The sequence below is a fragment of the Peromyscus californicus genome, unplaced genomic scaffold (assembly GCF_007827085.1).
Source record: "Peromyscus californicus insignis strain IS unplaced genomic scaffold, ASM782708v3 Scaffold_8__1_contigs__length_139910024, whole genome shotgun sequence".
NCBI lineage: Eukaryota > Metazoa > Chordata > Mammalia > Rodentia > Cricetidae > Peromyscus > Peromyscus californicus.
Window position 1 is genome coordinate 39,159,368 of NW_026294606.1, and position 16,053 is coordinate 39,175,420.

The 16,053-nt window shown below is 43.5% G+C and overlaps 1 protein-coding gene across 1 annotated transcript; it reads left to right on the plus strand.

Annotated features, from left to right (window-relative positions):
• Positions 1-62: 62 nt before the first annotated feature.
• Acot13 (acyl-CoA thioesterase 13) lies at positions 63-14,472 on the plus strand. The gene is made up of 3 exons (XM_052728345.1): positions 63-354; positions 10,386-10,570; positions 14,229-14,472. The coding sequence occupies exons 1-3, from the start codon at positions 274-276 to the stop codon at positions 14,383-14,385; spliced, it is 423 nt and encodes a 140-aa protein (XP_052584305.1). The 5' UTR covers positions 63-273; the 3' UTR covers positions 14,386-14,472.
• Positions 14,473-16,053: the final 1,581 nt, after the last annotated feature.

Genomic DNA, 16,053 nt, shown 5'->3' on the forward strand with positions numbered 1-16,053 from the left:
CCTGCGCAGCCAGCGGGGCGCAGACGCGGGCGGGGGAGGTGGGGAGGGGACAGGGCAGGGCGGCTGCGCATGCGCGCTGGGGCCCTAGCGGGTCCCAAACCGTAGTGCTGGAGCTTGCCGGAGTTGGGCAGCAGGAGCGCGCGACCTTTCGACCAGAGCGCGCCGCGGAACGGGTTGGGCTTGCAGATTTGACCTTCTGCGTTCTTGTACATTCAGGATCCTCTCTTCTAGAGTTCATTCCGGCAGAGCCCAGAATCTTGAGTTGCGTCCACGATGAGCAGCATGACCCAGAATATACGGGAAGTAATGAAGGTCTTGTTCAGAGTTCCCGGTTTTGATAGAGTTCTGGAAAAGGTATTTATTGTAGGCGAAGCATCTGGTGAAGCATAGGGGACGAACCTAATAAAACACCCGAGTTAGATTCTGTTTGGTGGAGTGCTCCTGTAAGTGCACCTTAGTGGCGTCTCAAACGCCGAGGGGAGTGCGTGGATTCTCATCTAAACGCAAATAAGTATGACTGTCACCGGTGGAGACAGATTTGGTCTTTTAACCAGCAAACTGCTGGAGTGAGCCAAGAAAAAAGTCTGTGAACCATTTAAAGGACGCTGGAGTCTGCAGGACTAGTATACAGGGATTGTTTTAAGGTATGAAAGCGAAGTACGTTTGAGGTATAGAAGTGAATGATAGACAACTTGTCCTATGTTGTGTTTCTTGGTTTTGAGACTGGGTTTTACTCTGTAACATAGGTTGATAAGTGTTTTGATGCATGAATGTCTGTTTTTCTGATTAAGAAAGAATGCTTGGGAATTTGGAAGGAATTTGAGCATGAGATTTAAATATTGACCAACTACAGGCAGTTGAAATCTTTCAGCATAAAGTGCATAAAGTGTCAGGACTTTTGTCAAAAATAGGAAATAACACTTAGGTAAATGTATTTAATGTTTTCAAATAAATATTTAAAATCCAAAGACATCATTTGAGTGACTTTTGAAAAGATAATATTATCCCAAAAAAAGAAGGTATTGATCTAAGAAGAAATTTGAATTATTATTTTTTTAATATGTTGTGAGAATTGGGATGTAGTTAGTAGCATGCTTGCAGATTGGAGCCCTCCATGGTTGGGGATTTATAGCCATTTCTCCTTAAGCTTTCATCACCCTTGTGGGTATTATAATATTTTGTAACATATTTTTTTGCTTTCTTTCTTTTTCTATTTAAACAGGATCTCTCTGTGTAGCACTAGCTGTTCTTGAACTTGATATGTAGACCAGGCTGGCCTGGGACTCACAGAGATCCATCTGCCTCTGCCTCTTGAGTGCTGGGATTAAAGGTATGTGCCACCACATCTGACTATCTTGTGTGAGATAATTTTGGCATTGGTTTGATTGCCGTTGAGTAATTAGTTAAAATTCTCATACCTTAGTCTAGTGTGGTGGTGCCTACCTGTAATTTCAGCATAAGGGAGGCTGATGCAGGGGAGTTTGTAGGCTAGTTACATAACCAAATTCCTCCCCCCCCCCAAAAAAAAGTTAACCTTTCTTTAAAAAAAAAAAGTTGATTTTTAAATACTTAATCTTTGGAAATCAGCATTGATTTCACATTTACAGTAGAGCTGGCCATATTGCAAGAGCTCAGTATTTATAGGGAGCAGCAAGTGGCTGTTAAGCCACACAGGTTGATAATAGTCATTGTGTCATTGGTAACTTGATTTACAACAGATAAGTGGTTATGTTTTATGTATGCAGAGAAGCTGAGACGAAAGTATGTTTATGTATAGTAGTTTGTGTATGTATATATGTGGTTTCTATGGTTTCCTTTGTTTTGTTTTTGAGACAGCTTCGTGGTTGGTCTGGAACTTAAATTGACCCTCCTTGCCTCTGTCTCCTGAGTGCTGGTTTTACTCATATGGTGTATACCATCATACCCAATGTATTTCTGCTTAGAGATTCCTAAAAGATTGTTATACATACTAACTTCGCAAGGACTTTGACATCCTGACTGAGTCTAACTACATTGATCCCATAAAAAACAAACAAACAAAAAACAAACCACTTCATTTCAAAGTCTGTGTCCTCCCGGAGGCTGGAGATGTAGCTCAGTTGGTAGAAAGCTTGCCTAGCATGCTCAAAGCCCTGGCTTACATCTCTAGCACCACATTAGACCAGATGTGATAGTACACACCTGTAATCCCAGCCGCACTCAGGAGGTGGACACAGAAAGTTAAGAAGTTCATTCTCAACTTCATACCTACTTCAAAGCCAACCTGAACTACATGAGACCTTGTCTCAAAAAGATGAAAAGAAAGTATGTCCACATGATGCATGTTTTCCTTTCGTGTGACCTTCCTGGGGAAGAAATGGACAATTGTCTGCCCACCCAGTTAGGGTACCAACAATAGCCCTGCTAACAGAGTGAACCAGTGAGTGTATTAGAGCACAGAAGACACACAGGCAGCCGCCTCACTGAAAAGCCCACCCCAGCATGAGTGGGAACTCAGTACTGCTGCATCCCTGAATATTTGCAAGCAGCCCGGCTAGCAAAAGTGTCCTCCCTCTAGCCTTGAGAGTTTTGATTGCTTCCAAAAGGGAATCTTTCGAATTTTTCTTCATTATACATTCTCAAGTTGTTAGGCAGCTTTGGAAATCCAGTTATGAGGGCACACAGGTTGCATAGCACGTTAGTAGGACTCAAACACACGACTGCATCTTGGTGAGTGAACATCTCAATGCATTCATACCAGAGCCTGCAAAAGAGCTTCCAGCCAGCTGCAGGACAGGACTCTACGCCTTTCTTTCTTTTTAAGATTGTTCCATTGTGTAGATATTAGCATATTTTTTTTTTTTTTTTTTGGTTTTTCGAGACAGGGTTTCTCTGTGTAGCTTTGCGCCTTTCCTGGAACTCACTTGGTAGCCCAGGCTGGCCTCGAACTCACAGAGATCCGCCGGCCTCTGCCTCCCGAGTGCTGGGATTAAAGGCGTGCGCCACCACCGCCCGGCTGATATTAGCATATTTTATTTAAATATCCTTTTTATAGGGATATTTGAAATATGAAGAGTACTGCAATAAATAACCTTTAAGTGCTTACAACTCTCAAGGCCCAATAAGGAAGGCAGGAGCCCTCGAAAGGGCCAGAAGTGCGTCTCCTAGGTTCCTGCCAGAGGCCTGGGTATTTTTGCCAGCCTTCTCTGGCTGCCTCTTTTGGTTGCCAGACCTATCCAAGGACACAACTATAATAATTCATAGATTCTAGTTGGCCTTTTCAATTCTAGAATTGAACACTATTTTATCCTATAAAGCAGTATGTTTTCTGAGAACTTTTTTTGTATATTGATTATTCTTTGAGAAGTTCATATATACATACAATGTATTTTGATCTTACTCCCGAGTCCTCCCCTCAGTCCTCCCAAATCCACTCCCTGCTGCCTCCTAACTTAATGCCCACCCCCCTCTTTGTTTTTTTCTCTCTAGTCTTGGCTGTCCTAGAGCTCCCTGAGTAGAACAGGCTGGCAGGCTGGCCTCCAACTCAGAGATCGATCTACCCCTGTCTCCCAAGTGCTGGGATCAAAGGTGTGCACCACCACACTCTGTTTGTTGGGTTTTGTTTTTTTTTTTAATTACCCATTGGGTCAGTTTGTGCTGTCCATATAGTACAGGTGTGGGACCATCTACTGGAGTGTAGCAGACTACTAGGTGCCACACCCTTAAAGAAAACTGACTCTTTCCCACCCCCCAAGAGGTCAACTATCAATAACTCTTCAGCTGGGGTAGGGACTCATGAGCTGCTTTCCTCCATGCTGGAATGCTAACCAGCTTCATTCTATGAAGGTCTTATTCTGGCAACCACAGCTACTGAGTTCATGAGTATATGGCCTCTGTCATGTGAGGAAGACACCTTTACTTTAGAGACATTTTTACCACAGTTTTAATAGAATAGGAGACAGATGTTCTGGCATCTAATGGGTAGAGACTAGAGGCGTTAATCAGTAACCCACAGTACACAACTTTGCACCACGGTTACCCAGTCCACATGGCAGCAAGACTGAGCCCAAGGAATCTGGACTGTTTTGCTAATTAAACACTTTGTCTTGTATCCAAACTAGTTAAATTGCTACCCTGTCCTTTCAAAATACATACTGTTCCCTTGCCCTGAACTTGGAATTGTTTGTTCACCTTGAGACTGTAGATGAATTTCTAAACTGTCTTATTAAATAAAAAACACAGAGCCAAATATAGGGGTGAAAGCCTTAGAGATCAAGGAAATAGTGAGAGCCACCAACCAACCTTACCTCTCCAGCTCTGCAGCTACCAAATGCGAGCTACTTCCTATCTACCCATGCCTTTATTGCCTTGCTGTTCTGCCCTCTCATTGACTCTTAGCCCAGCTACCTTACTTCCTTGTTACTGCCTATCTGTACAGACCTCTGGGTCTCTATGGTTGGTACTGGGGTTAAAGTGTGTCACCATGCTTGGCTCTGTTCCCAGTGTGACCTTGAACACACACACACACACACACACACACACACACACACACACACACACACACAGATCCTGCCTGCTAAGTGATCGGGATTAAGGGTGTGTGCTACCACTGCCTGACTTCTATGTTTACTTAAAAAATGGCTGGCCTTTTCCCCCTTGATCTCCAGGCATGCTTTATTTATTAACATACAAATAAAATATCACCACATGAGACACTTCATATGTTGGCACATTAGAGAATGTAGCTTTCCCCAAATCTCGGGTTAATAATTATTATCTAAGGACTGGGGATGTAACACAGGATTAAAGTACATTAATAAGGTCATGGGTTCAATTCCAGTACCAAAAAATAAATAAATCCTTACATTAAATTCTCTCTGTTAACTGGTATGTGACTCCCTGAACCATGTTAGTATTTTATGAAAAAAGGTTGTCTCTCTGGTTATTTAAATGTGACACTAGAGACTGTTTGTTTGGTTTTTTTGTTTGTTTGTTTGTTTGTTTGTTTTCCCAGACAGGGTTTCTCTGTATAGACTGTCCTGGAACTCACTCTATAGACCAGACTGGCCTTGAACTCAAATTCACCTGCCTCTGCCTCCCGAGTGCTGGGACTAAAGGCATTCGCCACCACTGCCCGGCTAACACTAGAGTTTTTTTTTTTTAAGGCAAATAATGCTTTATTTAGGTTTTCAAAATTTTTATTTTGTAATTATGTGGATTAGTGTGTGTCAGTGTATGTTTATGTACTTGTGAGTTCAGGTGCCCATGGAGGCCATAAAGGGTATTGGATCCGCTGGAGCTGGAGTTACAGGCAGTTGTGAGCCCTGACATGGGTGCTGGGAACTGAACTCTTGTCTTCTGGAAGAACAATACACAGTCTTAACAGCTGAGCCATCTTTCCAGCCTTTTACTTGAGTTTTTTGAGACAGGGTCTCATGCAGCCTGGCCTTGAACTTGCTGTGTAGCTGAGGATGACCTTGAACTCTTGATCCTCCTGCCTCTACCTCCAAATGCCCAGCATATTTAGTGATTTTTTTTTTAAGTCAGTGAATCAAGCATTGATGTTATTAGGCAGATCACTGGGAAAGTAAATAAGCAAAGAAGGCTGTGCTTGTCGCCCAGAACATGGCTCTTTGTAATAGCATTTGAGGTTATATGGGGAGGGGTCAAAAACGGTGTGATAGTGTGAGTCCTATACACATAACCCATGTGAATGTATAAGGTGCTGGCAAGCGACAACACACTGATGGCCACAGAAAGGAACAGGACATTGTGAGCACATGTGCAAATGTGTAAGACAATTTCTTTTTCTGTTTTGAGACGGAGGTCTTCCGTGCAGTTTAGGCTGGCTATGAACTCAGTTCCACCTGCCTCTGCCTCCTGGGGTTAATGCTGTTTACAGCCAAGCCCAGCTAAAACAATATGTTTGATAAAGTGAGGAGTCCAGTGTGTCAGAGGTGGCTGAGTTCATGCCAACCTGCTGAAGTCACTCAACTCCTAGAACATTGGGAATGGAACAGACTTGGGCTCCAAGCTGAGGTTTGTTACAAGCTCAGACTGGACTCCGCCGTGAAATCCTGTCTCTAAATAAATAGATGAATGAATGAATAAACAGACAGCAGAGGATGTCTTAGAATGAGCAGAGCTAAGTTCTCTAGTAGAAAGTCTGGCATCCCCTTTGCTTCTGTCATCTTAACCAAAGCAAAGTTCCAGAATCAAGGGGAACTTTGAGGACTAAGCTTTTGAGCTGGCAAGGTGGCTCAGCGGTTAAGGGCCCTGGGAGTAGAAAGACACACCGACCTGCAAGTTGTCCTCTGCATCCACGGGCATTCCGGTACATGCACATACACAAGTGAGTAAATGTAACTTGGAAACACCAAGCCTCTGAGGACGACTTTCGGTGTCCACTTGAGGTATCATTTCCCTGTAAGCCTTGCCTAATCCCTCATTATAAAAACATGGCTTTAGCCGGGCGGTGGTGGCGCACGCCTTTAATCCCAGCACTCGGGAGGCAGAGCCAGGAGGATCTCTGTGAGTTCGAGGCCAGCCTGGACTACCAAGTGAGTTCCAGGAAAGGCGCAAAGCTACACAGAGAAACCCTGTCTCGAAAAACCAAAAAAAAAAAAAAAAAAAAAAAAAAACATGGCTTTGAAAGTGAGATCTGTTAAGGAAGTATATAATGGCTTACTTTACTTTAAAAGTATCTGTTTCAAGAAACCTGTGCCAGACTGGTCATGGTGGCAGTCACCTGTGATCTCCCACTCAGGAGGCTGAAAGAGATGATCTTGAGTTTGAAGGCAGCCTGAGCCACATAGTAAGACCTGCTCTAAAAGTCAACAGAGGCAAACCTACATTCACAGTCTCCAGTAACCTCCTCCACTGCTAGTGCTGTACCCGGACTTCAGACTGAGCTCTCGAAAAGCACGCTTTAAGTCTCACTCGTGTGGCTGGGGTGGTAGCACATTGGAGGTAGACAAGAAGGTCAGGAATTCAAGGTTACCCTCAGCTCCTGACTACTTGAGACCCAATCTCCAAACAAAAATGAAACTCATTCCTTTTGCCCTGCCAACCTTTGATTTAAAGTCATGTTTGGTGTGACTCAGTGTCCTCGCTTAGCACACAAAATAAGGCTCTGGGTTACCATCTGGGCCTCCCTGCTATATCCTATTGGTTTGTGAGGACATCTTGTGGCTGGACTGTTTATTGCTATAAACAGGCGACTCTGACCTTTTTTTTTCCTTTTGATTTACTGGTTGTGTAAAACAGCATTGTCTGTCCCACTTCGTGGCCTCCTGTAGAATAAAAACTAGTAGAAGCACTAAAACTGTAGCTGTGACTCAGGAAGAAACCTAAAGGCCTCTCCATACTTCCCGATTTTATGGCAGTGCTTAGAACGCCAGGCATAGTAGTGTATGCCTATAATCCCAGCACTCAGGAGGTGGAGGCTGTGGTGGGTGGGCAGAGGGTTCTCAAGAGATAGAGCCAGCCTGGGCTGCGGGAGACCCTGTCTCAAAAATTAAAATAGGAGTGATGGGAAGTTCATGGAGGTGACAGACCTAGAGCAAAGTCTCAGTTCTGTCACACAGGAGGTGACCCTGAAGTGAACCACTGAATATATCAGCAAAATACGAGTTATCTGTGTGGCACATAACAATTATACATTATTACATAGTGACATTTTGGTCAAGCCACATGTACTACAAAAGTCCCATGAGTTTATTATCAGAGGTGAAAATTTCCTGCAGTCCAGTGAATATATAGTTGAAGAAATAGAATAAAACTGCAGAAAAAGAACCCCCAAGACAATTCACAGTAAAGAAGTCGAGGATTTTACAGCTCTCAGCACACTCCTTAGAAAGAGAAAACGGGGACGGGGGAGGAGATGTACTGGGAATTGATAGCTCAATTGGTAGAATGCCTTTCATGCATACAACCCTAGGTTTAATCCCCAGTACTGAATGAGGTGGTGGGCACAGCTGAAATCCCAGCATTCAGAAGACAGAGGCAGAAAGATCGGGAAGAATGCCGGGCAGTGGTGGCGCATGCCTTTAATCCCAGCACTCAGGAGGTAGAGGCAGGCGGATCTTTGTGAGTTCGAGGACAGCCTGGTCTACAGAGCGAGATCCAGGAAAGGTGCGAAGCTACACAGAGAAACCCTGTCTCGAAAAACCAAAACAAAACAAAACAAAAAAAGATCAGGAAGAAGTTAGAGAACGTTACAAATTTTGTTTGGGAAAAACAAAGGTCTCAATAGTGAAGGATTTTAATGAGGAGTGTTGACAGAATACGGCCTGCTTGCAAGCAAACCTGCGATTATGAGGAAAGAAAGAGAGGACAAAGCCTGTCAGTGGTAGCGCAGCCCTCCGGCCCTGCAGCAGGAGATGGAGGGAGACAAACCCTGCCTGCCGCCACAGGCAGACCTCTGAAAGCACCTCAGAAGGAACCCTGGCTTCCTGTGTTTGTACCTTCATGTAGTCCTTCTCATTGTACTTAGAAATGGGGTGGGGCCGTCAAGCGGTAATTTGGCATTGCTGGATTATATTAGTTCACTTCTATTTTCTGTTTAAATGGGGTTCTGACTAAAGCTTACTAACAATCCTACCAATTGGATGAATGACTGAACATCTCCCAACCTGTTTCTTAGGCTGTTTTGCACTGTTCATTAATTCATGTAGAAAATTACTCTGCTTGTCTAAAAACTAGAAAACACCCAATTTAAACCTTTTTATTGGTGATTAGAAGATGACAGATTGTGGGGGTTGGTTGATGGAAAAGGTCCAAAGAGAGCTAGGCCTGGTGATGCAGGCCTGTGGTCTGTCATTTGGCAGACTGAGGCAAGAGGACAGTGAGTTCAAAGCCAACCAGAGCTACGTAAGTAAGGCCCTGTTTCAAAACAAATATTCAAGAAGATGCTAGGAGGCGCTAGCAGTTGAGATCATTTACTGTTCTTGTTCAGTTCCCAGCCTTACATGGTAGCTCACAACCATCCATACATAACCTAGTTGCAGAGGATCTAACCTTTTCTTAACTTCTGTGGGCACCAGGCACACTCATGATGCACAGACACACACAAGACACTCAATCACAAAAATAGTAAACTTAAATAGCAGGTGGGGGGGGGGATAAATAAGATTCTGGTATACACAACACTCTGAATTCTTTTTTTTTTAAAGATTTAGCTATTTATTATATATACATATTCTCATTACAGATGGTTGAGAGCCACCATGTGGTTGCTGGGAATTGAACTCAGGACCTCTGGAAGAACAGTCAGTGCTCTTAACCACTGAGCCATCTCTCCAGCCCTGAATTCTTTTTTTAAGATTTATTTTTATTTTATGTGTGTGATTTCCCTGCAGGTACCTGTGGAGGCCAAAAGAATCTCCTGGAACTGGAGTTGCACATGGTTATGAGCTGCTCTGTGGGTGCTAGGAATAAAACTCGGGTCCGCTCCAAGAGCATCAAGTACTCTTAACTACTGAGCCATCTCTCAGCTCAATGATCTGAACTCTGCAAGATAAGGAATAGCAAAAAAACCATTGTTTTTCCTGAACATTCTTCTCTCTCTCTCCCTTCCCACCCCGTCTCAAAACAGTTTGCAGCCCTGGCACACTGATCACAGCTGAGTGCTAAGCAAGTTTGTTAAGACCAGGAACCCAGATTCAAAGCTCCAGCTAGCAGCAGGAATGAATCCAGAGGTGCACTCCTGTCCCACTTTACTCTGGAAATCAGTCTGTTGCAGGTTAAGCTAGAAAGTCAATAGTACAAAGTTCATTTCTACCATGAACTGGCAAGTTAACTAGATTTCTGAGTCCACCTTTTTAGGCTGATTCTGTTTCTTCAAATGACTTTTTAAAGACAAGATCTTGGAACTGGACATACATGCAGGCAAAATACCCAGAAATACACATACACACACACACACACACACACACACACACACACACACACACACACACATTTTTAATTAAGGACAAAAATCTCACAATGGGGGATAGAGAGATGGCTCTGTGGTTAAAACCACATACTACTCTTGCAGAGGACCTGGGTTTGATTCCTAGCACCCAGGTTGGGTGACTGGCTTACAACTACCTGTAACTCCATCTCCTGAACACCTTCCATCCTATTCTGGGCTCACAACTTGCATGCCATGTGCATATACTTACAGATACACACATATAAGCATAGTTTAAAAATGAAATACATATTTGGGGTGTCACTGTTGTAGCTCTGGTACCTAGAAATGCATGTCCTCCTCCCTCTGCATCCCACATGCTAGAATTACAGGGGTGTGGCTCTGTGCCAAGCTTCCAGCTTCAAGACTGCTCTTGCTGTGCTGTATTTGAGCTATTCAAATACCACGGAATTAATGTTCAATTTTTTTTTCACATCTGCTTAATATTTAGGTGACACTTGTCTCTGCTGCTCCTGAAAAAGTAGTTTGTGAAATGAAAGTGGAAGAACAGCATACTAATAAGTTTGGTACTCTCCATGGAGGCTTGACAGCAACCCTGATAGATAGCATATCAACGGTGGCCCTGATGTGCACAGAAAGAGGGGCACCTGGAGTCAGTGTTGACATGAACATAACGTATGTATCCAGATGCCATCCCGGGTGATTTTTAAAAAACTAATAATCGTTTCAAATAACTTACACTGTATTGTTTAGGGAATAATGACAAAAATCTGTACATTTTGGGGACGTGTGTACCTGTTTTTCAAATATCTTCAATCCACGGTTGTTTAAACTCATGATTTATAACTTTCATGTAGTCCTTAAAAGAATCATTTGTAAACTGGGCACGGTGGCACATCCCTTTGATCCCAGCAGAGGCAGGCAGATCTCTTGAGTTCGAGGCCAGCCTTGTCTACAAAGTGCATTCCAGAATAGCCAAGGCTACACAGAGACCCTGTCTCAAGAAACAAAACAAAAAAAGTATCACTTGTGCCAGGCATCGTGGGACCTACCTTTAATCCCAGAACTTGGGAGGGAGAGGCAAGTGAAACCTCTGTGAGTTCCATCCAGGCTGGTCTGGTCTATTTAGTGAGTTCCAGGTCAGCCTGGACTACACAGTGAAACCCTGTTTTAAAACAAAAAACCCAAAACACTAAAGTATCACCAATTAGCCAGATGTGGTGGTATAATCCCAACACTTGGTAGAAACTGGAGGGTCAGAAGAGTTCAAAGCCAGCCTCAGCTATATGAACTCTGTTCCCCTCTCCCACCCCCACCCCCAAAGAAAAGTGTGAGCAACATTTGGAGTAAAGTTGACCATTTCCCATGGATTACCAAAATCTTGCAACAAGGTGAACACAGGTGCCAGGAAGGGATCCTCAGTCTCTCCTATGACTACTGCGTAAATGGCAGGATCAGGGAGCAGTGTGTGGTCTAGACCTCAGCCTGTCCCTCACTATTGTGAAAATGTCCGTAGAAGCCACTTTTCCAAAATGGAAAACTTGAACTCTAAAGCTAGGCATGGTGGCTCATATCCCTAATCCCAGCACTTGGGAGGCTGAGGCACGAGGATCTTCAGTTCAAGGTTCTAGGCTACAAAGCAAGACCCAGTTTCAAAAAACAAAAAACAAAACCAAAAAAACTGGAACCCTGTCAGTTTCTCTTAAGCCTGGGAATAAATCGAGAATTTAGTAATCAAATCACAGGACAAAATGTCAAAGACAAGATGGACAGAAAAGAGACTGTTTATGCTAATGAGCCATATTTGGTGGTCCTTGTGGTGAGCAAGCCCAATTGATGACTGTGTTTCCATGAGAACTTTGTTGTAAGTGGACAAAAGGAGTGGAGAGATGGCTCAGTGGTTAAGAGCATGAACAGTCTTGTAGAGGACCTGAGTTGGTTCCCAGCACCCACATCAAGCAGGCTGCATGTAACTCCAGTGCAGAGAGACCTGACATCCCTTGACTCCTTGGACACTCATGTACATATCCACACAGAGGTATATACATATTAAAGTAAGAGAGGGAGCTGGAGAGCTGGGTTGGTGGATAAACATCAAAAACAACTTATGGGGCCAGCGAGATGGTGGGTAAGAGTACTTCTTACCAATCCTGAGACTTGAGATTGACCCCTGGAACTCACATAGTGGGAGGAAAAAACTGACACCAAGTTTTCTGTTGACCTTCACTCAAACACTATGAATGCAAACAAAATGAATGCAAATGTAATTTTTAAAAACTTACTATAATTTCTTATGAAGTAGATCTTTTTTTTTTCTTTTTTTTTTTTTAATTTATTTTGCAATACAATTCAGTTCTACATATCAGCCACGGATTCCCTTGTTATCCCCCTCCCGTCCCCCTCCCCTTCCCCCCAACCCCCCCCCCCCCCCATTCCCATCTCCTCCAGGGCAAAGCCTTCCCCACAGACTGAGGTCAACCTGGTAGACTCAGTCCAGGTAGGTCTAGTCCCCTCCTCCCAGGCCGAGCCAAACAATCCTGCATAGGCCCCAGGTTTCAAACAGCCAACTCATGCAATGAGCACAAGATCTGGTCCCACTGCCTGGATGCCTCCCAAACAGATCAAGCCAATCAGCTGTCTCACCCATTCAGAGGGCCTGATCCAGTGGGGACCCCTCAGCCATTGGTTCATAGTTCATGTGTTTCCATTCATTTGGCTATTTGTCCCTGTGCTTTATCCAACCTTGGTCTCAACAATTCTCGCTCATATAAACCCTCCTCATTCTCGCTAATTGGACTCCCAGAGATCCACCCGGGGCCTAGTCATGGATCTCTGCATCCAGATCCCTCAGTAGTTGGATGAGGTTTCTAGCACAACAATTAGGGTGTTTGGCCATCCCATCACCAGAGTAGGTCAGTTCGGGCTGTCTCTCGACCATTGCCAGCAGTCTGTTGTGGGGGTATCTTTGTGGATTTCTGTGGGCCTCTCTAGCACTTTGCTTCTTCCTATTCGAGACAGGGTTTCTCTGTGTAGCTTTGCGCCTTTCCTGGAACTCACTTGGTAGTCCAGGCTGGCCTCGAACTCACAGAGATCCGCCAGGCTCTGCCTCCCGAATGCTGGGATTAAAGGCGTGCGCCACCACTGCCCGGCCTGTGAAGTAGATCTTAACTTGCATGTTTACTTTATATAAGAGACTTGAGCATTTCTGGATTTAGTGTGGACAGGTGTATTTATGTTAATCCTCATGGATACAGAGGGACAACTAACTGTATATGCAGTTCATTACTAAGATGGCTAAAGACTTCATATTTCCTTCATTTCTTGTAGTTTCTTTTTAAAATGTAAGTGGATGTAGTTTCTTTTTAAAATGTAAGTGGATGTATCAGAGTGTATGCATGTGCACCACACAAACACAGGAGCCAGAGCTTGGGAATCAGATCCCCTGGAACAAGTTACTAAGGGTTGTGGGCTGCCATATAAGTCCTGGAAATTAAACCTGGGTCTTCTAGAGCAGCCAGTGCTCTGAACTGCTGGGCCATCTCTCCAGGCCACTCCTTGTCGTTCTTATACTGTCACTTTGGTGTTGAATAAAGTCTCTTGAGATAAAGACACCCAGATACTTCACTTATGAACCTAAACAGATTAAATGAAAGCTACAGGTAATCTTTCAGTGGTTTCAAATAAATATGAAATAGGAAACTTAAAAAATAAAACAAGGTGGCCGGCCGGTCGTTTGTTTTTGATGCACGCCTTTAATCCCAGCACTCGGGAGACAGAGGCAGGCGGATCTTTGTGAGTGCGAGGCCAGCCTGGGCTACCAAATGAGTTCCAGGAAAAGGCGCAAAGCTACACCGAGAAATCCTGTTGGGGGTGGGGGGGATAGGGGCTGGAGAGATGGCTCAGCGGTTAAGGACACTGGCTGTTCTTCCAGAGGGCCTGGGTTCAATTCCCGCACCTACAGGGCAGCTCACAACTGTCTGTAACTCATTTCCAGGGGATCTGACACCTTCACACCAATGCACATTAAAAAAAAAAAAAAAAAAAAAGTTAAATAAATTTAAAAAAAAGAAAGAAAAAACAATAAATAAATGAATAAAAATAAAAAAGGCAAGAAAATCCCACTTTTATGTGAAAAGAAACACATGGATGAATGATGGATGGGTCAGGAAGAGCATCATGCAGACCAGCTATTAAAATTTGATACCAAAAGCTTGCCAATAGTATTCTGAAATTATTTGTAGGTTAAGTTACACAGGAAAGCTGGTAAGAGTTTGTCACATTCTTTCAACAATTACTTAAACACTAACTGTATTTAAATCTGTTTTCTTTCAAGGTACATGTCACCTGCTAAAATAGGAGAAGAAATAGTGATCACAGCACATATTCTGAAGCAAGGAAAAACACTTGCATTCGCCTCGGTGGATCTGACCAACAAGGCCACGGGAAAATTAATAGCTCAAGGCAGACACACAAAGCACCTGGGAAACTGAGGAACAGCAGGGCAACCCGAAGAAGCCTAACAGTGATTAAGAATATAATTTATGAACTTTTTGAAATAAATGTCTGTATCAAAAGTAGCTAAGGAAGTATTTTCTTTGGGGAAGAGAAACTAAAAAACCAAAATATAGTATGAAAGCTGGCCGGGGGTGGGGGGGGAGGATGTCTTTTTTATTTTTTATTTTTTCCTTCTTTCCCAGACAGGGTCTCTGGCTGCCCTGGAACTCACTGTGGACCAGACCAGACCAGAGAACCACCTTCCTTTGCCTCCCTGGTGCTATGATAGTGTGTGCCACCAAGTCTAGCTGGGGTGCCTTTTTTCTTTTGAAGCATCAATTGTTTAAATCAGGTGCATGATAATTGGATGGAGTTCTTGGCTCAGTGTTTTGAGTCTGGCTTTTTGCCATCAGGATCATTGAACTAACAATCTTCTGCCTCAGCTTCCTGAATGCTGGGATTATAGGTATGTTACACCTTGCCTAACTAGTTTTATTCAGTTTTTGTAACAGATAAAGCAAAGCAGCTAGAAGACACACTTTAAGATTACTCTTAAACTGAAGTCTAGTATTAAAGGAGAAAGAGTTGATAGATATCAGTCAGTACTATAGGCTGGATAGCATATAAACCTCAGAAATGACTTGCAGGTGAGTCTCCACCATACTTTTTCATGGGGCCACTTCTTAGTTGATAGTGCCTTCTTCACATGGCAAAGGAGAGGAATTAGCGCGCGCACGCACGCGCACACACACACACACACACACACAAAGGCCCCTCACTTCCAAAAACCATTACCTGAGGGCCCAAGAGTTTAGGGAGACAGGAATCTCAACATAGCAATTATCAATCCTTAATGAAATTTTAGGTCTTTCCCAACTCTAATGCTGTCATATTTCCATTTCCTTTATGAGACATGATCATCAAGCTTCCAAATGGATAAACCACAGCCATAATGAGAAACTAAAGAGTCTGTGATACATGGCCTAAAAATCTGAAGCGAAGCCCCTGACAGTAGAAATAGCCTAAATACCTTTCTGTGCTATTTTGTGTATCTGGACCCGGCATCTTTTGTAGAGGGGACATATCATGAGCCCCTTTAAATCTCCCAGCCTGCTATACTATATTAGCAAATTAGTGCATTTCTCAAAGGTCTCAAAAATTAGAGGACTGTTGCTTTCTTCACTTTCAGGGTTCAAAACTAGAGTGGAAAGAGAAAGCAGCTTTCAGGAGACTTGAAACATTTGAGGTCAGAAGTTGTCTATATTAGATACCAGACCTTCAGACTCCTCAGCTGTTGACAGGTTCCAGGGCTGGGACTCAGGGAGGTTCTGTGATTTATCCATGAAAGTGCTCAAGAAACTGAGTCTTGAATATTATGGTGGGTTGGGCTCAATACCATGTTGATGGCCAGTAAATGTGACAAGACTCACAGAATGCTGAAACACGTTCAGAGTAATTTGGAAAATCTTTTGGAACCATCAAGATTGGTTGGGGCTGGAGATGCCACATTTAAAAACACTGGCTGCTCTTCCAGAGGACCTGGGTTTGATTCCCAGTACTGCCCTCCACAAGCATTGCATGCACATGATACAGACATACAAGCAGGGCAAAACACTATACACATAAAGGTTGAAAAAAAATTGTCAAAAAAGTGGCTTGGTTGG